We start from the raw sequence: 21,601 nt of genomic DNA on the forward strand, positions 1-21,601 counted from the left end.
CCAGTGACAGTTCTTCGTGCTGAGATATTCGAGTGCGAGCTCGCGCCGCCGCGTCACCCTTCCTTATTGACCCCTTGGACTGAAGGCATCTGCTCGAGATACCGATCTGTTCCTAGTACTCCGTAGGCTTGTACTGTAGCAAGCGTGCCATTTCAAGAAGCAGTGTGGCCCAAGCCACCCCGCTTTGGCTGCCGAGATCTTGGTACGTGCACGAGCCCAGTTCCTGGTAATTCGAGGAGCCAGTATCAAGCCGCGCCTCGTATTGAGCCACGTTGTGGAGGTGAGGAGAAGGGAGGTCGCATGGCAACTGAGCCTCACGACAAGCCTGAGAGGGATGTTCGTGGTCCCCGTTCGATTAGGTAGAGGAGTGTGAAAGTCAGCCTGCTATGGGATCGGTGATGGGATCTGAAATTGTCGGCTAACATTAGCCCCATGCGAAACGTCCACTAGAAACTGCATATGGCCGTAGTTGTAGCTGTGTTGTATCACTCGAGATCTGGAAGTAGATTGAAGATAATGTGTTCCTTAATGGACATCTTACGCGTACGTCGGAATTTAGACTGCGAGATAGGTATCATATGACAGTAGAAAAATTCAATAGAGAAAGGAGGTACAGAACCGGTGTCTGGTTTTCTCCAAATTGAGAAGAAGCATAGAGATAAAACGCGAACACCGAGCAACGGACAACCGCGCAAGGTAGAAGGGGAACCTAGAAATGCACATGGTACGAGAAAACAACTCCCAAATCACCCGAATCTAACCCCGAACCTTCAATCAATCATAAAGCAGAAACCCTCTCATCCACCACAACGCCCGGAGCCGCGGCCTCAGCCAAGCCAACCGGAATCCCAACTTGATATCTCGTAAAAAGGTCCGTCGGCGCCGTCTCCTCCACCTCAAAGCTCATAAGCGGAGAATACTGTAGGACCAATTCCTGACCCGTGTGGTGAGCCTGGAGGATCCTACCATGTTTCGGTCCTACAAAAGAGGTGATGAGAATCTATCGCTAGACCTATTAGCTGCATTTGGATACTCTCCAGTATGAATCATGCTCAGCGTTCTAGAGCAGCACCACGTACCGGCAGTATGTCAAATTTCACGAGCGTCTTATCCCGATATCGCTTCCTCATAGCCTGGACACAGGCCTGAACCTCACCCTTTGCCAAGGAGTGACTGTTGGCGTCTACCCGATGCATGACAGAGAGAACGAGATGCGGATGACTCCCATTAATTGAATAGATTCCATACATAGAGTGCCAGGAACCAGACTGGCCCCATTCGTAAAGGCTGAAGTCCCTCGACTGTTCCGACTGATCGCTAGATCTCGAGAGAACGTCAGCCGAACAATGGAGTAAGAGTTGAAAAAGCAGACTATAGTAGCTTAGGAATTTTATACGCACATATTTACGCGGGTCATGGGGGATATGCTGCGTAGAAACATGCCATCCTCAAATCCCTCAGCTTCTCGAACAGCGCCCGTGCGCGAGTCGACGTACTCGAGTAATGAGCGCGTAACCTCTGAAGGATCGCAGTAGTCGCTTTCGTCAAGTTCAGATTCAAGTATGTCGTCAAGTTCAGATTCAGGTATGTTTGTATCGGAGTACGGAATGAGCTCCTCGTCTTCGCGGATCGGATAGTCGGTCAGGTATGAAGAGGGAAGTGGTTTGAAGAAACACGGCGAGAAGTCCAACTTGTCTGAACCGGTTTTGAATTGCACAGGACGCGCTTGGATCCCCCATTCAGAGAGACGCTCGAAGGATACGCGCCCGATATTGACATTCTCTAGTGTACCGCACAGGCGGCGGATGTCCGAATATATCTGGCGACGAAGGGGAGGATAGTCGCACGGGTGCATCGTTGTTGATGACTGCGGTGCCATAGTAGCTAGAGCGTGTCGCACTGCACTAGATAAAGTCGCAAGTGTCGGTATCGCTCGGATGAATGAAGGGATAAGTCGGACAAGGTTGAAAGAACTCTTAATGCGCACAAGAGGTTCTGAGAGATGCCAGTCCCAGTTTGAAAACCATGTACTGCTGCTTATAAAATGTAAAATAGTCAAGTCTTTCACGAAAAGGAGCTCCGGAAGAGGCTCCCTTGGTCTCTTAATGCTTGTGACTCAACCGGAAACCCCAGGGCCTGGCACGTATGTGCGTCAGGGATGAGAAAACCCGTCCTTTAAGGTTTTGCTTTCCGTATTAACCTTTCTCGAGGGTCATGCCGCGCAATCAAAGAGTCATACTGACTCAATCGGGCTGAAGGAGTAACTCGGAGAACAATTCCGCGCCTAGAGCTTCCAGCAACAGCTTTCGACCAAAGGTCCGAGTGAGAGGGCTTGCTATTCGCGGACGTATTAGCCGATAGGCAATCACCTGCTATATTAGTCCGCTGAAGACACTCTCATGGCTCTGTTCACCACATCACATCAGATACACGGATCTAGTTTTGAAATGGAGATGCGACCCAAAACCGTATCCAACCGACAGCAGGTCGTCTACGCAGACCTTGAACGGCTACATGAAATCACTAAGTTCCTTGACAAGCCCCTGGTCCGCGTTGCGAGAATGGGGCATTAGGGCACTGCAGGTCAATTTTGAATCGTCAGCGGAAGAGATCCTGGACTTCTCTCCATGTTTCTTTAGACCGTTGCCATCCAAGTACTTCACCGACCCAGTATCCGAGGGGGCGCTTCTAGGCTCACTTGATAGCATCAACATAAATGACACCCTCTACAGTCAATCCACGATTGAAAGAACGCGACGGCTGCAGTACACTGTCGCCTTGCATTCTCAGGCCTGGTGAGTCGGGCTTCCAGAGAACGCAAGGACGCTAAGCTCTATGTCCGACTTTCGGCCTCGCCACCTGCATCCGTGCGTATCAACTCTTCATCAAATAAGAAACGACCGAAAACGCTGCAATGAGCTGGAACTACACAAAGGCCTACGTGATGGTCCAGATCTAACCTGGAATGCGCGTGCTCTGTTTGAAAGTCGCACCGGGGACTTTCCGCACCTCATAGTGCCCATAATCAACGATACAACGCCGACAAACGAAGCCTTGACAATCGGGGAGATACAGGTTGCCGTTCGGGTGATGATACTGGGCTCCCAAGTTGAGCGGTTTCTAGACCATGATATTATACCTGTACGTATGCCTACAAGTCCCTTGTCCCTTGTTCAATGCTGACGAGCTACACTATAGGTTCTCATTATTTCGTATGTCGGCCCGAAGCATGGGAGGATCTTACAGGCGCACCATACCGGGAAAGAGATGGTGATCCAGTATTCTTTGAGGAGGAGTAGCATGCACCTATGAAGTTATTCGCGCTGTATCTTAATGGGTTGGCGCAAGGGGAGACCACTCCCGGTGAAGAAAGCAATCGCTGGGATTCGGTGCTTGGCTCTTTAAAAGAAACAAACCCTGCGCCCTCTGGTAGGTCACGCGAGGAATAGCAAGCAGACTGAGAAACATAGGAGGCTTGGCAAAGTGAGAAAGACGGAATGAAAAGGTAACAGGGAGAATAGCCAAGACAGTCACTAGGCCAGGTTGTTGACGGCCAATATTTTACGTGTCAGATGACCAGGAATCGGAGTATCTCTCTGCTACCTAAATCTCACAGATTGACCGAAACCTTGCTTTTCTGTTTACCATTTACCGTACCGAGAGAGATCTGGACCTTTCCAGCCAATACACTTATATCTATATTTCCATTTTACTGCTAGGTCATAAAGAGCTTGCCGAGCGAGGTGAGGGATTAGGTAGGTATTATCTAAGCTAGTCAAAACGCCAATAAAACCGGGTATTAGAGACCTCTGCGCTAAGGAGTGAGACGCCGAAACAGGGAGAGAATAGCAGTAGCAAACACAGAGCATCCCCATACCATGGACAAGGAGCCATTATACCTACTAGCGGTATGGAGGAGGGCCTCTATCATCTCTGTCGCCTGCACCGCCAGCTAAATGTGCTAACAGTCCAGGTCTTAGCGAAATGACAGATCTGGCATGTTCGTGGGCGTCCTGGTGACTAGGTGATGCCCCAGTTATCCCGTTTTCAGTGTTGTTACCAGACCAGAGCTCGACGTTAATTGATATCTTGACGGACTAGATGTACAGTTATGTTTAGCACCGGCTTCGGAGCAGGGAGTGAGTCGACTGTATACGTACCTTCAGCGCATCATTCTTCCCCACTGAGAACCAGGCCTCCACTTCCAAGGTATACGTCTGCTCTACCGTGCATGTTGTGAAGCTTGTAGTAAGCTCTGGAAGTGTTGTATCATCCAGGATAGTACGGTTGAGGTCTGATAGCTCTTCCATATATTGTCCACAGTTGACGAGTCGCGATAAACTGTCGAGATGGAAAAGCTCTGTTGTTGACTTCCAAGAAGCGTGATGAATGCCCGCTTTGGCAAATGTCGATCCATAAAGGTTGATCGAGAGGGCCCGTATCCGTGTTGTAGGCACTAGCTGCATATGTGTAGGTAGACTTTGGATAGACAGATGGAGTGGTAGAGGTCCGCCGGGGTACAGGATCGGTGGGTACGGGACCCTCGCTTCGAGTAACAAGATTGGGAGCTCCCTTGAAGGAGTGCCTGATGAGAAAGTGGAAATTACGGGCGAGAGTCCAGCATGCAGTGGCCCCCGTCCAGTGCACCATCCTGAATTGGAAAAGGGTAGCGAATGAGGCGACGGGTCTGGTGGCGAGAAGCGAAGATTCTGATGAGTAGATGCGCCCTTTTTGAGGCGCCCTGGTCTATTAACTTCAGCTCTCACAACGTACTCAACTCGAGCCTCTGCGCCATGGTCCGTGGCCTGCCCCTCAAATGAGGGAGGCAGCACTGTTTCAACATGTTTGAACCCGGGCTGGGAGCTTGAGCAGGTTGACGTGGCAGGGAAAGAAAGCTCAAAGGGAATGGTATATTCACCCCGATGAAGAACAACGCCTTTCGGGGTCGAGCTGGGCTGGATGTTGTCATGAGGAAAAAGTACTTTCGATGTGGTAAACAACTACGAGATTCGATTAGCAAATAGATCGGCCCGATGATGAATCGATAATTAGCCCTAGTACGCACCTTATGGTGTTCTTCAGCTACCTTCGGCACATCATTCCCCAAAATGAACGCCGGGCCTTTCTCGATCAGAAATGTTCGGACAGATCCTATCAGATCAGATCAGCATGTCAGGCTGAAGCCACCAAAGGAGGCAAACCCAAGAACCTTTAAGCGAAATGGTAACATCTGAAATCTCCATCGATCGGCTCAGCCTGACTCTCACCACTCCATGCACATTGTCGCCAGTCGTATACCGCCTCTTCGCGTCAAGTTTCACAATCTCAAGCTGGATCCCCATAGCTAACTAGCGGCAGGACCGACGTCGGATAGTCTATCAACCACGCCACACAGGGCCCAAATTAACTCACTCACAACCACCCGCAGAGGATGGCAATATATGCCCCTCTACTCTCAACCCCTCAAGTGACACCATTAGGCAATGAGAAAACACCAACGCGCCACAGCGGTGGGGGAGTCACGCCGCAAGCCCAATCACGCGCGCGTGCACCATGCTTGCTTTTACTCGGCATTTTTAGCTTGATGGGAAAGTGCACTTGGCGCAGGAATCAACACAAAAGCCACTTTGGCCAAGACTCCTTCAACGCAAGCTTGCTTTCTTGGGGAAGCCTGGTGCCCGCTGCGAAGGAGGTGAACGCCATTTCTGCCTTTCGAATCGTCATGAGCGAGGGAAAGGTTTATACTGACAGGCCGCTGATACAGTGGTCGTCGGTTAAATATCGAGCCAGTCGGTTACTTAAATAACGGACAAAAAGGCGGGCTGTTGATGAGGCCGCGCATGTCGGTTTACGGCCGATACCAAGGGCGACAGGAGAATCAAGCCGAGGGGCTCGCCTTTCTAGCTGCGGTACGATCCTTTGACATATCCGCGGGAACAGCGCGAGGGGGCGCGCTCGCTTGTTGACCAGATCTTGAAGGCGACTGGACCGCGTTCTGGAATGGGGCGAAGAGGGAGCATCTGCTTTCACGGACACGAGGACACTCGCAGAAAGAACCTTAATTCAAACTTTGAACAAACGCAGGACCGATCGACGACTGCACCCTTATTGCGTGCTTGACTCTGCACCCCGAGAAATCAGTCCCTTTCTGCGGGATTCCAAATATCAACAGCTAGCCCTAAGTATATAGCTGTGTCGAGAAACTCGACAAACTGCTGCCAGCGTGAAGGCGGGGAGGCGAAAAAAAGAGGGCAGCATGGTCGGGCCACCATCCCCCCACGATTCCTTCTCGCTCCGAAAGGCATTGATTGTGGTGGATGAATGCTGCCGAGGCGCTATGGCGACATCGATGGCTTTTATGGCGGAATGATAAGCCAAGATTCCCGCCGCAGCCCAGGCTTGGCCCTCCTTGGTCCTCCTTGGCGGAACTTTTATCAACAAATCTAGCCGGCCTTCAAGCACGCCATCACTCTTTTTCTCTCGGCACGGGATGCCCTCGCAGCCTTGCAGGGTATCTGCGTTGGATAAATACTGAAGGGAACCCCTAACTGCCATGGTTTTTACACGGACAGCAAGAGACCAGCAGCAAGCATGGCCGATCTCAAGACCACCGATTCGAAAGTCCACGCCGGTTTGGCGGAGGACGAGGCGAGCCTCACCCGCGTCGTCGACTGGACACCTGAAGAGGAGAAAAAGGCGAAGCGCAAGTAAGTCGGCTTTTGTTGCTAGCATGGGCGCAATCTAACCCCGACCCCGTGCAGGCTCGACCTTATCATCATGCCGATCGTGACGCTTGGGTTCTTTTGTCTGCGTAAGCTTACCCCTGACCCCGCCATCCATGGACCCCGAGTATAGCCTCTAACAAGATGGGACAGAACTGGATCGCGGTAACATGGCCAACGCCATCACCGACAGATTCAGGGAGGAAATCGGCATCGACCAGGATCAATTCAATGTCGGCCAGCAAATGCTTTCTCTCGGTATCGTGCTCACCGAGATCCCTTCCAACATGATTCTCTACCGCGTCGGACCGGGCAAGTGGCTCACACTACAACTCTTCCTCTTCGGCATCGTCAGTACCTTCCAGGCCTTCCAGACTGGATACGGTGCTTTTATCGCGACCCGTCTGCTGCTCGGTATCACTGAGTCTGGATTTATCCCTGGTGGACTGTGGACACTTTCAACCTGGTACACCCGCACCGAAACCGCCAAGCGTGTCATGATCTTCTATTTCGGCAACCAGATCGGACAAGCCAGCGCAAAGCTTCTCGCGTACGGTATCTTGCACATGCGTGGTGTGGGCGGCAAGTCAGGGTGGTTCTGGCTGTTTACGCTCATGGGTGCTTTCACCGTGCTCTCCGGCTTTATCTTTGGCTTCTTCCTCCCGGACTCGTTCAAGAACCCCCGCAGCACGTTCCTGCCTAAATGGAATCGGTTCACCGAGAGGGAGCTGCACATCCTGCAGACCAGAGTGCTGATTGATGACCCCATGAAGGGAAAGAAGAAAAACAAGATCAACCTCGGCGCGTTTAGGCGGGCTGTACGTATCACTCAACACCAACCCACACCTCTACTTTTCGGTCAATCCCGCTAATCCTCGTCCCATAGTTCCTGGACTGGCGCATCTGGGTGCACTTCCTCATTACTCTCTGCAACAACGGTCCCCAGCGTGCCTTCGACACATACGCCCCCTCCATCGTGACAAGCTTCGGCTTCGGCGCTCTTTCTAGCAACGCTTTGGCGGCTGTCGGTCTGTTTCTGCAGGTCCCTGTCTCTTTCGCGTTCAGCTGGGTTTCTGATCACTAGTGAGTCTCCCAACGCCACTATCACCCATCACGATCGCTCTAACATATACCTTCGCACAGCAACCGCCGTGGCGAAACCGTCATTCTCGGCTTCTTCTGCCACCTGCTCGGATACATCTTCAACCGCGCCTTCACGGACGTTAACCTTCGCGGCGTCCGCTACTTCGGCGTCGTCTGGACTCAAGTCTTCGGGACGTTCTCGCATCCACTTAATATCGCCTGGTTGTCGCTTACATGCCATGACTCGGAACAACGCGCGCTTGCTATGGCTGGGTACGTTCCACATCTACCCCACCCCTTTCCTCGTCTTGCACCCCCGGCATGTATCAAGAAGGGCAACAGAAACTGACATCCACAGTGTCATCATGAATGCCAATATTGCCGGGATCTACGGCGCCCAGATCTTCCGCGCAGACGATAATCCCCTCTATCGCCGTGGCTTTAGTGTTGCCCTTGCTGTCCTCTCGGTTGGCCTTGTGCTTGCCGTTGTAAGGTTCGTAGATACGAAGCTGCTGCGCCGGAAGGAGAAGCGACAGGATGTTGCGAGTTCCGAGGAGGGCTCTACGGATGAGCGGCGCAAGGCTGTTACTTAGACATTGTATCCATACCTGTACCCTGATGCAGCTGACCGATAGTAAACTCACGGTATATATAACTCCTCAATGGGTGGTATAGGATGGATCTAGAAGAAGACGAGAGAAGTCGGATTTATCTTAGCGATATGTATTGGTCATGATGAATTGATTGTCGATCTAGTTCAACTCTGCTCATTTGCTGTAGAACTAGCACAATCCAGATGGTAGTAATATAAATCAGGACACCTCGCGGCGTTATAAGCCTCCAACCGCTACTTTCTACCACCTCAAACCTAGTTCCTCGTCAATCGGGTCTCTTTTAGAACTCTAATTACCCCTTATATCTTCACCACCCGTCTCTCTTGTTAGCCACAGCCTCTAGAGCTACCTCGTGAAGCTGCACGTAGCACAATTCACATCAAAGCCTACGGCTCAAAACGCCGTGGCTGACCTCGATGCAATAAGAACAGCATTGTATTAAGGACATTCAAATGAGACTAACGCCTTGTTCTCCCCTGATAGTCCATGTGCATACACAACATCGCAACCCCCGGATGGTTTTCATTCCCAGTCAAGAATCTACATCGCGCCGAAGACCATTTAGATAGTAAACCCCAAAAGGAATCCGACTACTATAAATCAAACAGCCCCTTCACGTCGATCTGGACACCCTATGCCGGCTATACTCTACCATATGTTACAATATCTGTATATCTCCCTGTACGCAAAGGTTACAAGCTCATGAAGAAAGATGCACTGGGTCCGATCCCCACCATAGGCAGTAAGGTTGTAAGCCCTTTATTTTGAGTTACATTTCACATAGTTTCTTTCTCTTTATTTTGATTTGATTTACTTAGATAAGTAAAGCGCGGGCAAAGTGTAGTGCAAAGTAGTATTGAAAACATAGCTAAAGCATCTGTCTATCAGACTCTACCTAGGTAACTGGTATCGTTTTCCACCTGGGCTACAGTAAGCAATAGCTGTATCCAAGGATAACCCACTCCGACTAACTAGCAGACGTCAAGCAAAGCGCAGTATATCCGCCAGAGAAACACAGGATAAATAGCGTCAATACTTATAAGCCCACTATGCTAAATAATTAGCCGCGATGGCATGATATATTATACTAAGGTAACTAACTACCTTAGTAGAGTAATGCTTACCAACATCAAGTTACCTCCTTCGAGCTCGCAAAGCGACGCGAGGCATCAGAGGTCATATCCATTATAATTAATATAACGCGCAGCCATAACAAGACGCCTGAGAGAACCTTGATCTTTTTTTAATGGCGCACCGGGAGTTTTGGTGGCCGCACCGTGCAAAAGGCTATGGCGATGCTGGGCGAATTGAACGACGCAGGTTACCACGTTGCTGGTCGTCGATTGTATGAGCTTCAGCTGTTCGAGGTTGTTATTTGTAGAGTCACCCATGTAAGATTCTAGATAGGTAGTTTTCAGCATAGTCAGGTATTGCTAGCATGTACGGATTAGCCTACACGTTTAAAGCATAACATACTAATACCCAATCCTCGGGCCCCGGCCTTTGCATATCGTTTCCCGAATTTTCAATTAACCCAGATGGAGTAGTTATGGTACAACCTCATCCATTATGAACGGACACCGCTCTTAATTCATCAGTTGTCGAATGAGACTCAAGCAACTGCAGAAGCGACCTCGACTACATGGACGCGACATTTTTGAAAGAGCGCAGGTGATCTATCCCATCATTCTCAGACTATGTTCTAACCAAACCCCCGAAACCCGCCGTAGCAGTCCAACTACGCATACGCTACCCGCAACCACGTGCACTAAGCACTGATCACCAACCGTAAGCTTTCCTCCCAACCGTTGAAAGCTTTCCTTTAACTCGGCTCAGTATTATACCGAATACCCCATCCGGGGGCTCAGACCGAAGCGCTCTCGGCGGGATATGACCCTGCAGGTGCGGACTGAGGCTGCAGCGGACTTAACGCTCGTTATACGGGGGGTAAGATGACATGACTCCGGTTTGTAAAGCTCACCAGGGCTGGGCGCCATGTTATTGTTGCATATATGGTCTCGTGGAGGTGCTATGCTAGTGTATAGTGAGTATTCTGAGACATTTCTATAGATATACATGCATATCTCTACAGCTCTACAGTTCTCTCTTACACAGCTCTATATACATTTACGAGGGTCTAGACGTACAGGCGACAAACCAGATAACCCTCAATCTCTCCCCGGACCCCGAGCTGAAGTTGAAGTTAAAGTCAAACTCTCGGTGTAATTCATCCCATCATATCCCATCCCATCCCATCCCAACTCGTGAAATGTCATTCCGACGTCCGCGGAATACAGTAAGTTAGTATGGCACCACATGCCCAACGGCAAATCCTTCTGCCAGAATGCCGGCCCAGAACGTATTCCCCGCAAAAGCGAACCACGTTTCTTGACAGTGCCAGCCATTCAGCGTCGAGTCGGTCTGACTCTCCGCAACCTTGGCGGCGGTGTTCTTACATTCTGATTGAGAGTTCGCCGCCACTAAGGTCTAGCGTAGTTGGTAGTGCGACACTAGTGCGCGCTAGAGCGTGCCGGATGACTGGTTTGGATTTCTGGATGGACGACCGACCCCAGTTTGCAGCAGGAAAAGGGAGGAAAATTCTTCAACCGCTGCAAGATGCTGATGGAGTCTGGACAGTGATTGTGGAACAACATGTAATACAGTAAGGTTCTGGATGCAAGCTCGGGATATCCGAGTGTTCTCATTATTACACTATCTACCATTGACTGGATGCTCCCGTCCTCAAATTACCTGACACAATTGCCACCAGATCCTTAGACCCTCGCGTGCTGGTCCTCCTCCACGTGCACCGCGCGGTCCTTCTCCGTAGCGGCGTGTGCACCATCAGGGTCCTCCAAAGCGTGCGGAACGAGCTGGTCACCGAACAACTCGTCAATCTGCTCCAGGGTGCGGCCCTTGGTCTCAGGGTAGAAGAAGTAGTAGCATGTTGCGGCGATGAGGTTGAGGGCAAAGAACAGATAAAAGTATTTGAACTCGACCGCATCCAGGGCTTCGGGGGTGACTTGGGCGAAAACCAGGTTGACAGCCCAGTTGGTAAAGGTGGTAATGGCGTTACCGAGGGCGCGGACCTCGACGGGGAAGATTTCGGCGGGGTAGACCTGTTTTGCACAGCAGTCAGAATGGGGTTGCCAATGCAGGATGCGGGGACGGAGCTGCTACTTACCCAGGAAATAATGCCGAGAGGGGTGTAAAACAGGCTGAAGACAAAGTTCATTGCCACCATCGACCGCAGCTGGTTTCCGTTGCTCTCGTTCATGTATTGCCCTTGTACGGCGTTGACCAACAGGGAGGCACTAAGGAAGAGGGCCGACACAATAAGGGGCTTAATCCTTCCCACTCGGTCAACAAGGTAGAGACCGATGGTGCAGTAGACAATCGACAGAGCACCGCTGATTCCGATGATCATTAGCGAGGTCTGGTTGTCAATTCCGAGAATCTCGTAAATACGAGGCCCGTAGCTATTCCCGTCAGTTTGTGTCAGTTATAATTGGAGCGAGGTGTAATACTAGTTGATAACATTGATTCCAGAGAGTGGTCCGAAAGCCTGAACACCACAGCCGAGAATCAAGCGGCGGCGCCAGGAGGGCTTGGTGATAATTGTCTTCCAAGAAGTGTTTCCAGCAGCTCGGTCGGCGTCGATCACATCACGAATCTCGCGGAACTCGAGCTCAACAACATCAGGGGACAAGTTGGATCGGAGTCGCATGAGAACTGCCTTGGCCTCCTCGTGTCTGTCCTTTTCCATCAACCAACGAGGCGACTCGTCGAGGAACCAGATACCGGCTACTAGAATGAGGCCGGGAATGTTCTGAAAGGCAAGAGGGAATCGCCCTAGGTTGCGTCAGTGTGATTAGCAATGATGGAAGGATGAAGACCTACAGGAGAACTCGCTAGACACGAAGGAGCAGCCGTATCCTAACCATTGGGCAACCAAGAACCCCCAGCTCAAGAACCACTGCAACAAACCCGACAATGTAGCGCGCCACTTTGGCTCGGACAACTCAGCAGCGTACATGGGGATAGTCGAGGTCAGCATGCCGACGGCTGCACCTGCAATGAAGCGTCCGATAATGATCATCTCCATGTTGACTGCACCGGCCTGGAGCGAACAACCTAGAAGCGACACAACTGCACCGGCCAAGATTGTCATTTTCCTACCAAGCCAGTCCGCGCCGACCATGTTAATCATTGTACCCAGAATAGCACCGCCTTGGAAGGAGGAGACAATTCCACCAGTGACGGTGCTGCTGGGGTTTCCAAAGTATTCCTTGAAGGTATCCAGAGAGATGGTCGACGTAATGATACCGCTATCATAACCGAAGAGAAAACCTAAAAAATGTCAACAGTGACCAATAAAACTGTTGCTCGCGTACGCACCTCCGACGGCCAGGAAGAGGGCCGAGAATACGGTTTTGAAAGACAGCATGGTGGCGGTAGGATGCGATGTCTCGTGAAGATGGTGTATGGTGAAGGCAAGGTATTATGGGGTAACTCCGAGCCTTTTATACCCCAGACCAGGCCTCATTTCACACAACACACATGGAGTATAGCGCAGGATGCTGACACTTCGAAGGCGAATGCGGGGCCACACGGGGAACGATAACCCGAGCACAATATCGCGTGAGCCTATGGTACGGTCGAGGATTAGCCCAGGTTCCAGTAATAAGGCGACTCGGGACAAAAGGTGGAGGGAGGGAGTTGGGGAAGCAGCTGGGGTGGTTAGGGCACGGCCTGTCTCCCCAGCTCGGGACATCCGAAGCGAACCGACTCTCCAGCTTGTGACGGCCTTCGGGGAGTAATCGACCGATGGCGCATCGGGTGGACTGGTGTGGATCCTGTCTGAATTGTATTAAGCTAGACGGTCTGCGAATCTGCCATGACTTGAGTTCTTTCCCACCCCTCGTTCTGCTTACCTGGCTTTCTCACAAGATGGAAGTCACCCGGTGCGGAATTCATGGCTTCCATGAAGCCATCGGTATTGACACCGATGACATCCGTTTCTTCTGGGCTCTCAATGCTGAGGGTTCGTCTGCGACACAAGTTGCATATCGTGTGATTGTATCCTCCGAGAAGAGCGACCTTGTTCAGCAGCCAGCAACCCCGCGCCCGGACAGTTGGGATTCTGGGCGCGTCGAAAGCGATGCACAACGCAACATTGTGTGTAAAACAGAGTCCGGATTCAAGTCGACAACGGTCTATTACTGGCAAGTCACCGTCTGGGATGCTGAAGGCAACTCCTCGAAAAGCGCCATCAATGAGTTCTACACCTCGTATACCCGGTCATCCCGGTTGCTGCCACCATATAGCATGAACCAGACCTATGTACGTCGCCGGATTCCAAGTGAAAATAACTTACTGACATAGATAGATGCCACACACCAGTCTCATCTTCCGTACCTGGTTCGAGAACGAAGCCGACCGATGGAAAGCTGTTTGGATTGGCAACGGCGGAGACAAACCGATCTACCTCCGCAAGTCGCTACAACCGGCTGCCACCAGAGAAGTGTCGAAGGTCGTGATATTCGCCTCTGGTCTCGGACACTTCAATCTTTCCGTCAACGGTCGGCCTGCCTCACCACACGTGCTCGACCCTGGCTGGACAAACTACCACCGAACGGTGCAATTTGTTGGATACGACGTGACAGCGGCCTGGACATCCGGCGAGAACGTCATCGGCGCCCATGTTGGCAATGGCTTTTATGCCGGTGATCAAGGAGATCGTTTCTTCTGGCCGATGTACGAGGACAATACGTACGTCCGATATGGAAACGAGCTGTGTTTCTTTGCTGAGGTTCATGTCCATTATGAGGACGGATCGCACGAGACCATCATCTCGGATCCCACATGGAAGGTACGCAAGAGCGCGACGACCCTCGCCAACATCTACGCCTCGGAGGATCATGATCGCCGACTCTACCCCATCGGCTGGGATGCTGCAGGCTACGATGACAGTGAATGGGCTCCTGCAAAGCCTCTAACCGGGCCAAGAGGAAAGCTTCGGTACCAAAGTCAACCCCCCGTCATCTTGCACAATACGTTTACACCTGTAAAGAACCAGGTCCTCAAGACAGGAACAACCATGTTTGATCTAGGACAAAACTCCAGCATCATGACACGTGTCGAGGTGAGCGGTCCAGCTGGCTCTGAGATAATCATTCGCTTCTCTGAGACCGTCGACGAGAACGGTGCTGTATTCATGCCCGATCCGCTGTTCAAGGAATTCGAATACGGCGTCTACACAAAGTTCATCTTGGCTGGAACGGGCGAGCCCGAAGTTTGGACCCCCGACTTTTCCTTCACCAGCGCACGGTACATCCAGGTTGAGGGAGCATCTCTTGACCCGACTGACAATCTCCCAACTATCCACTCCGTCACAGCTCAGCATGTATCTTCGGGTGCACGCAAACTCGGCTACGTGAAGACCGACAAGGAAGACGTGAACGCACTTATCAACGCCTGCTACTGGACGTTCTCATCCAACATCTTCAGCTACCACACAGACTGTCCCCAAATTGAGAAATTCGGCTGGCTCGAAGTGACGTCTCTGCTATTCCCGGCAACACAATATGTCCGCGACATGGAATCAGTCTACTCCAAGATCCTCGACGACATCATCGATACTCAAGAATCAAATGGACTCGTGCCTACAATGGCTCCCGAGATTCGTTATATGTGCGGTCCTCTCCACGATACCATAACCTGGGCATGTGCAGTCTGTTTCCTCCCTGAAATGATCAAGCGATACTACGGCTCTACCGAGGTCTTCGCCAAGATATACGATCCCTGCCGCCGATACATGGACTACATTAAGACCAAAGAGCGACATGGTGGGCTCATTGAGCACGGTCTCGGCGACTGGGGCCGTGATATCGCCTTCGGAAACCACCAAGCCAACATTGAAACAGCAGTCTACTACCGCTGTCTCCGGAATGTCGCTCTCATGGCGAAGGAGCTCGGCCATACAGATGACGAAGCAAAATACACCGCATGGGCAGACCGCATCTACGAGGTCTACAACAAACATCTCCTTATCACCGACAAATCTTCCCGTCCATACGCCTTCTACACCTCTCTCGACAACCCCGGAACCCATGATAGCACAATGGTTGCCCAAGCCCTCGCCCTCCAGTTCGACCTCGTCCCACCCCAGTACCGAGCAGACGTTATAACTGCATTCCTTGCTGACTGCGAGGCATCCGGAAACAGGATCCAAGCCGGTGAAATCGGCCTCAAGTACCTGTGGAACACCCTTGCAGAGCCGGACGTGGACAGACCAGATATTGTCCTCACCATGGCAAGACAGGAGGAACACCCCAGTTACATGCGTTTCCTCCGACGCGGCGAAACGACCTTGTTGGAGTTCTGGCAGGACGCCTGTCGGTCGAAGTGCCACGATATGCTTGGCACCATTTATGAGTGGTTCTATGAGGCTGTCCTTGGTGTGAAGCCTGTTGGAGATGCTTATAAGATGTGGACCCTAAAGCCGGCATTCAAGAGTGAGTTCGGGCTTGTGGAAGGCGAGGTCGACTGTCCTTATGGTTTGATCAAGGTCAAATTCGAGAGGCAGAATGATGGGAAGGTGAAGCTGGATGTGAGAGTCCCTACGTCTACGAATTGCACTCTTGTCCTTCCTACTGGCGCCAAAGCAGTTATACAGCCGGATGGCCCTGTGCAAGATGCTACGGAAGTGATACTTTCACAGGGATCGTACGAGATTGTCGTAGATATCTAGACAGATCCATTATCTGATGTGTGATGATCTCTCCATATAGTATAGACATAGATTTCCATAAATTTTGTTTCTCTCACTCCAGAGTCAATGAATCGAGCTTGCTGATGCTATCTGAATCAACCCCGTTCCACCGCTCAAGCGACCCGCCCCCACCCCTACCCCCTCTGACCATCTCCGTTCAGCTCGACTTCTCGGATAATAAGCCACCGAACTGCTATATGGCTATGATATAGTGTTTGTTTGAGAATAATGATTTGTTATAATCAGCCCAAACAGTTCAGTTGTTGTCCGGTATCGCTTGCGGTGCGTCTCATCTATAACGCCCGCCTGTGATTGGTCGCTGAAATAATGAGCTTAGTAATGAAGGCTCGATCATGTGACACTAAATCAACTTGACGCTGTCGTACCTAAGGTCTCCCAATTTCTTCCTCAATCGCATCCAGCTCACCATGCGAGGATTGGGCAATGCAAGAAGCACATCTCTCAATACAATACGGTGCAGGCCTTGGAGATCGTCGTTCTTGCCTACAAGAAACCTTTCGGACTCCGGTCAATTCAGCACCAATGAAGACCTGTTCCGCTACACGTCCGGCCGCTGGCTATACAATGAGCAGCAGGAACTAAGCAAGCGGTCTTTCGGCTTCAACATCTCCGGTCTACGTGATCTTGCTGCTGAAACCTTGGGCGATTCCTGCGTCGAGGTGGCCAAAGTGTCTGAGAATCTATACAGCAAGACCCTCTCCCTCAAGACGAAACGCGGCGAGGAGGTTTTTGCGAAGCTGCCGAACCCGAAGTCTACGAATCCTCGGTCTGTGGTTGCGAGTGAGGTGGCCACAATTGACTATGTGAGACCTTCATTTGTCCTCGGTTGACTTTCCAGCTAACCTTCTCGACAGGTCCGCAACATCCTTGACATTCCGGTGCCAAAGGTGCTCACCTGGAGTTCCCCTAGGCAGCAAAATAACCCTGTCGAGGCTGAGTATATTCTCATGGAACCGGCGAAGGGGCGTAAGGTGAGCGATGTGTGGGACACGATGTCCGACAGCCAACAAATAGGTCTGGTTAAAAGTGTGGTGGCGCTCGAGCAAACACTACTCAATACGAAATTCGCATCTCACGGTAGCTTGTACTATCATGGTGCGCATCCCGATGACTCATTACACAAGGCACAGAGCACCGCCGACGATGAGACTTCAAGATTCTTTATAGGCCCGACCAATCAATCGCCCTTCTGGAGAGATCACTTGAGCTATCAAAGTATCGATCGGGGCCCTTGTATGTCAATCTCTTGGAGCTGAGTTGTTTTACCTTCATAGCTGACTTTCATCTAGGGGGTACCGCTCTGGAGTATCTTACTGCAGTTGCGAATTGCGAGATTGCATTGGTCCGCTACGGAAACGCGCAAGCTCCAGGGTACGAGTTTCCCTCGTACAAAATCCAGAAGCATACAGAGGAGCAGCCAGAGGAACCTGTTGTGGACTTTCCCATAACCCGCTTGGAGAAGGTACAAGCTCTGGACTACGAGATATTCCAAAGCAGAACGCCCAAGCAACGAGAGGAACATGCCCAAGTTCTTGAGAAGTTTCTCGCCGTCCTCCCATACATCCTACCACCAGAGGACTTCCTTCGCTCTGTTTTACATCATCACGATCTCAGCTCAGATAATATTTTCGTCGATGACTCCGATCCGACAAAGATAACATCCATCCTTGGCTGGCAAGGACTGTATACCGCTCCACTCTTCATGCAGACTGGCAGAATCCCTGCAATATTCGACCCAACACAAAACCGATCAGCCGAGATCCTAGACCAGCGTCTAGAGTTAATGGATTTGTACGAGCAAGCATCAAGACAGGCCAACCCAGCTCTCAGCAAGATCATCGACACCACTCACCCCTCTAAAACAGACGACGACCCCACAATCTCCATACACCAGGTCATGAGCACAACATCTCTATCCGGACCATTCGAGCTCAAAGAGCTTCTCATTCGAATCTACGAGCAGTGGGATTCGATCAAGCAACAACGAAGTCTAGACATACCTTGCCCAATCTCGTTTTCTGATAAGGAGATTAGAAGGTCCAGGGAGCTGCTGGACAAATGGCGTCAGGCTCTTGCGCTTTATCGTGGCCTGCTGGTTGATATTGGCGGTGATGCTGGCTGGGTTTCTCACATGGAGCATAAGAAGGCTTCGGAGATATGGGAGTCTTATAGGCTGACTTTGAATTCTATGAGAGATGTTCTTGAGAGGATGCGGTGATTTCTTGCTTGATGGACTGGTCTGGGTACACCGTCGCTTGGAGGCAGCCACGACAGTGTGCTGGATGCTGCCTTGCCTCATTATTTATTCCTGGTTTGACGACATGTTGAAGACGCATTCTCCGTCGCCTCTCTTCCAGTGAACGTCTATTCGCGCCTCACTCTACGATATCGTCTCAATGCCTCTCACATGTTCCGTTTCGAGACACTCTCTAGGATATCTTCAAAAGCGACGAACGGCATCTCCTCTGACTCGATCTAAGTCACATTTGTGCCGATGCACTAAGCTCGGTGACCTGCTCTGGGGCCCACCATAATATATCAACGAGATTCAACCATTAATTCGCTGATCTATATCACTATCTACGTTCGCTCATGCTCAATCTGGGCTACTCGCAGGCTTCGATGCCGCAGCGTCCCCTTCTCATCCTTTCATTCCAGAGAAAAAAGTCGTCCCATTGTCCCAAACTCCACAAATCAGCAACCATCCTCCCTCTTAGCCATCTCCTCAATCCCTGTCTTCGTCTCCGTATGCTCCTTGCTCATCTCTTTCTGCTTGATAAACAAACCTGCAACAAGCGCAACGCCACAAACGGCTGTGTAAAAGATGAACATATTCCTCAACGACCAGGCAAAGGCATCCTGTACTGCCTCCCTCACGGCTCTATCCGCGATCTCTTTCACAATGTCCACGTTTGCAGCTGCCGCATCTCCAGCAACTCTCCTCAGGATCTCCCCGTCCACACCAACGGCCGCCAAACTCGCCTGCTGACTCTCCATCCCATCCCGAAACACCACTCCGCCAAGCACAATCGAGAAACTGGTCGCGAGATTCCTCATGAAACCCACCGTCGCCGTCGCGGAAGCCGTATCCGCCTTGCGGACCGAATTCTGAATAGCCAGCACAGGTGTCTGGAAAAGAAGCGCTGTTCCGATTCCACCAACGATCTCGAACGCCACGATAACACCGTAGTCCGTTGTCCGGTTCATACGGATGAACAGTCCAGTTCCCAGCGTCATCAGCACCACACCAACCCAGGTGATCTCTCGGTAACGACCCAGGCGATGCAACAGGACACCCGAGATAATATCCGTAATCGCCTCTGTCACCATCATCGGAAGAGTCAACACACCACTCCGCAACGGGCTAGCCCCCTTCACACTCTGAAACCAGAGCGGCAGGTAGTACTCAATCCCGAAGGAAACCATGCCATGTGCAAAACTCAGCACAAACGCCACAGTGACATCCAAGCTCTTAAATAACCCCAGCGGAACAAGCGGATACACCGCGACCTTCTTCTCCGCAACCAAAAACACCCCCACCATAACAACCCCAAACACGATCAGACAAATCACCGTCGCACTATCCCACGGAAACACCGTGCCCCCAAACTCCATCCCCAAAAGCAACAGCACCGTAACAGCAACAATACTCACCGTCCCAACCCAATCAATCGCCTTCACCCCCTCCCTCAAACCCGTCCTGGGATTATGCACATCCAACAACCCCCACAACAACCCAAACGCAAACACACAAATCGGCACATTCACCCAGAAACACCACCGCCACCCGTCCCCTCTCCCCAACCCGCCTGCACCAGCCAACAACCCCCCAACAACCGGCCCGGAGGACCCCGCAACAGCCCAAACCCCTCCCAGGCCGCCAAACACAAGCGCCCGCCTTCGAATCGAGAATAGATCTGAGATGGTGATGTAAACCATCTGCACGATCCCTCCGCCTCCAACACCCTGCAGTGCCCGCGCCGCGATCAGCATCCGCATGCTCACGCTTGTTGCGGCAAGGATACTTGCTATCCCGAAAAGGGAGACGGAAAGCAACAGCGCGGGCTTCCGGCCGAAGATATCGCTTAGCCGCGCCCAGATTGGGCCTGATGAAGCAGTGGAGAGCAGGTATGCGGCGCCGATCCAAGTGTATCCCGATGAGGAGTTCAGGGAGGAGACAATACTAGGGAGCGAGGTTGAGAGGACTGTTTGGTCTAGGGCGGTTGTGAAGAGGACGAGCTAGTTGCTGTTAGTTCGGACAGTCAAGGAGCAGGTGGTGGGAAGGGGGCGTGGGGTTGGGTGTCCGGTGTTAGGAGGAGGTACATACATATAGAGCAACGAGAATCGCGGACACGCGGCGCTTTGATCGATGAGTTGGGTTTTGGTCTCGAGCTTCAGCTTCAGCTCCAGCTTGGGCTTGGGCTTCAGCTCCAGCTCGGGCTTCGGCGTCGGCAGCCGCCGCATTGGTATCGGGCTTTGGTTCCCTCACACTGGGGATATTTTCCAGAGAGACGCCGGTCTGACCATCCTTGCCCGCCGCGGAGGCAGAGGCAGTTGGTCGTTTTTCCCCAATCATCTCGAATGAAAACCCCACAACGCAACGCAAATTATGACTCAATATCGATTATAGGATTAGAGATATTAAGAGAAGAGAAATTATACTAAATGTTTGAAGTCGGGAGCACTTTATAACTCCCAGGCACGTTCAGCTTCGCTGCCTAAGGCTCCAAGTCGACGGGTCCTGTCAGAACAACGGGTAAAGATGATTGGCTGCGCCCTAGGGACAGCAGAATTGCGCCTTACCATTGCGCCCTTTGACATACCTTGAAAAGTGTTGCCTGAGGTGTCAATGCCCGTTTCTGTTTGTTGATGTTTGGTGCTACGACGGAGGTTACACTGACCCTGATTTCTAGGTAAGATGTGCGTCGCTACATGCATAAGGAATACAAAGTATCAGGGTGCGTGGGCATATTTGTTAGTTCTTTCTTGATAATGTTACTGAATGCCTTAGAGGTTATTATTATGTTGTGATTCGGGATGTGCAGGAATATATATCTTGACCATGCTCCGATGGGTCTCCGAGCTTACGACAATCTTCTCATTAAGTAACACAGGAAGAACAGACGGACTGTACGTGGAATGTCAGATGGTAATCGCGGTATTCGGTAAGATTTGATACTTACAATTGGATATTCTGAGGGACAGGCTGTGGAGAATTCGCTGTGGTGCTATCTAGCCGGAGAGGACCTTAATCCGGCATTGCGCAGCTCCGGTCGAGGCGGGAGACCGCGCGTGAAAGTCGCAGTGTGACAGGGATATTGGTCTAATATTCTAAGGGGATTGAAGCTGTACGAAGGTTCTGAGATCCAGGATGAGAAGACATCGAT

At 51.4% G+C, this 21,601-nt stretch overlaps 7 protein-coding genes across 7 annotated transcripts; 3 read left to right on the top strand and 4 right to left on the bottom strand.

Moving 5' to 3' along the window:
- Window positions 1-778: 778 nt before the first annotated feature.
- BJY04DRAFT_223151 (uncharacterized protein) lies at window positions 779-1,879 on the bottom strand (the record flags this gene model as incomplete). Its single annotated transcript, XM_073717612.1, has 3 exons — window positions 779-1,000; window positions 1,080-1,317; window positions 1,401-1,879. 3 exons carry the CDS (start codon window positions 1,877-1,879, stop codon window positions 779-781), a joined length of 939 nt encoding a protein of 312 aa, XP_073566178.1.
- A 2,023-nt stretch (window positions 1,880-3,902) lies between these two features.
- On the bottom strand, window positions 3,903-5,342 carry BJY04DRAFT_223152 (uncharacterized protein; the record flags this gene model as incomplete). Its single annotated transcript, XM_073717613.1, has 4 exons — window positions 3,903-4,097; window positions 4,161-5,000; window positions 5,066-5,151; window positions 5,210-5,342. The coding sequence occupies 4 exons, from the start codon at window positions 5,340-5,342 to the stop codon at window positions 3,903-3,905; spliced, it is 1,254 nt and encodes a 417-aa protein (XP_073566179.1).
- Window positions 5,343-6,591: 1,249 nt separating this feature from the next.
- BJY04DRAFT_210658 (major facilitator superfamily domain-containing protein) lies at window positions 6,592-8,398 on the top strand (the record flags this gene model as incomplete). Its single annotated transcript, XM_073714283.1, has 6 exons — window positions 6,592-6,707; window positions 6,762-6,811; window positions 6,876-7,540; window positions 7,609-7,805; window positions 7,866-8,078; window positions 8,164-8,398. 6 exons carry the CDS (start codon window positions 6,592-6,594, stop codon window positions 8,396-8,398), a joined length of 1,476 nt encoding a protein of 491 aa, XP_073566180.1.
- Window positions 8,399-11,193: 2,795 nt separating this feature from the next.
- On the bottom strand, window positions 11,194-12,866 carry BJY04DRAFT_231691 (sugar porter family MFS transporter; the record flags this gene model as incomplete). Its single annotated transcript, XM_073719602.1, has 5 exons — window positions 11,194-11,538; window positions 11,604-11,898; window positions 11,947-12,271; window positions 12,320-12,769; window positions 12,818-12,866. The coding sequence occupies 5 exons, from the start codon at window positions 12,864-12,866 to the stop codon at window positions 11,194-11,196; spliced, it is 1,464 nt and encodes a 487-aa protein (XP_073566181.1).
- A 503-nt stretch (window positions 12,867-13,369) lies between these two features.
- On the top strand, window positions 13,370-16,172 carry BJY04DRAFT_210660 (bacterial alpha-L-rhamnosidase-domain-containing protein; the record flags this gene model as incomplete). The annotated part of the gene is made up of 2 exons (XM_073714284.1): window positions 13,370-13,762; window positions 13,809-16,172. 2 exons carry the CDS (start codon window positions 13,370-13,372, stop codon window positions 16,170-16,172), a joined length of 2,757 nt encoding a protein of 918 aa, XP_073566182.1.
- Window positions 16,173-16,614: 442 nt separating this feature from the next.
- Window positions 16,615-18,780, top strand: BJY04DRAFT_200076 (uncharacterized protein). The gene is made up of 3 exons (XM_073712869.1): window positions 16,615-17,017; window positions 17,069-17,447; window positions 17,504-18,780. The coding sequence occupies exons 1-3, from the start codon at window positions 16,622-16,624 to the stop codon at window positions 18,430-18,432; spliced, it is 1,704 nt and encodes a 567-aa protein (XP_073566183.1). The 5' UTR covers window positions 16,615-16,621; the 3' UTR covers window positions 18,433-18,780.
- On the bottom strand, window positions 18,764-20,918 carry BJY04DRAFT_200077 (major facilitator superfamily domain-containing protein). The gene is made up of 2 exons (XM_073712870.1): window positions 20,542-20,918; window positions 18,764-20,453 (listed from the first exon to the last, which is right to left on the bottom strand). The coding sequence occupies exons 1-2, from the start codon at window positions 20,788-20,790 to the stop codon at window positions 18,909-18,911; spliced, it is 1,794 nt and encodes a 597-aa protein (XP_073566184.1). The 5' UTR covers window positions 20,791-20,918; the 3' UTR covers window positions 18,764-18,908.
- Between the last annotated feature and the right edge of the window lie 683 nt (window positions 20,919-21,601).

This window comes from Aspergillus karnatakaensis, assembly GCF_047715665.1.
Source record: "Aspergillus karnatakaensis strain CBS 102800 unplaced genomic scaffold BJY04scaffold_68, whole genome shotgun sequence".
NCBI classification, from domain to species: Eukaryota; Fungi; Ascomycota; class Eurotiomycetes; order Eurotiales; family Aspergillaceae; genus Aspergillus; species Aspergillus karnatakaensis.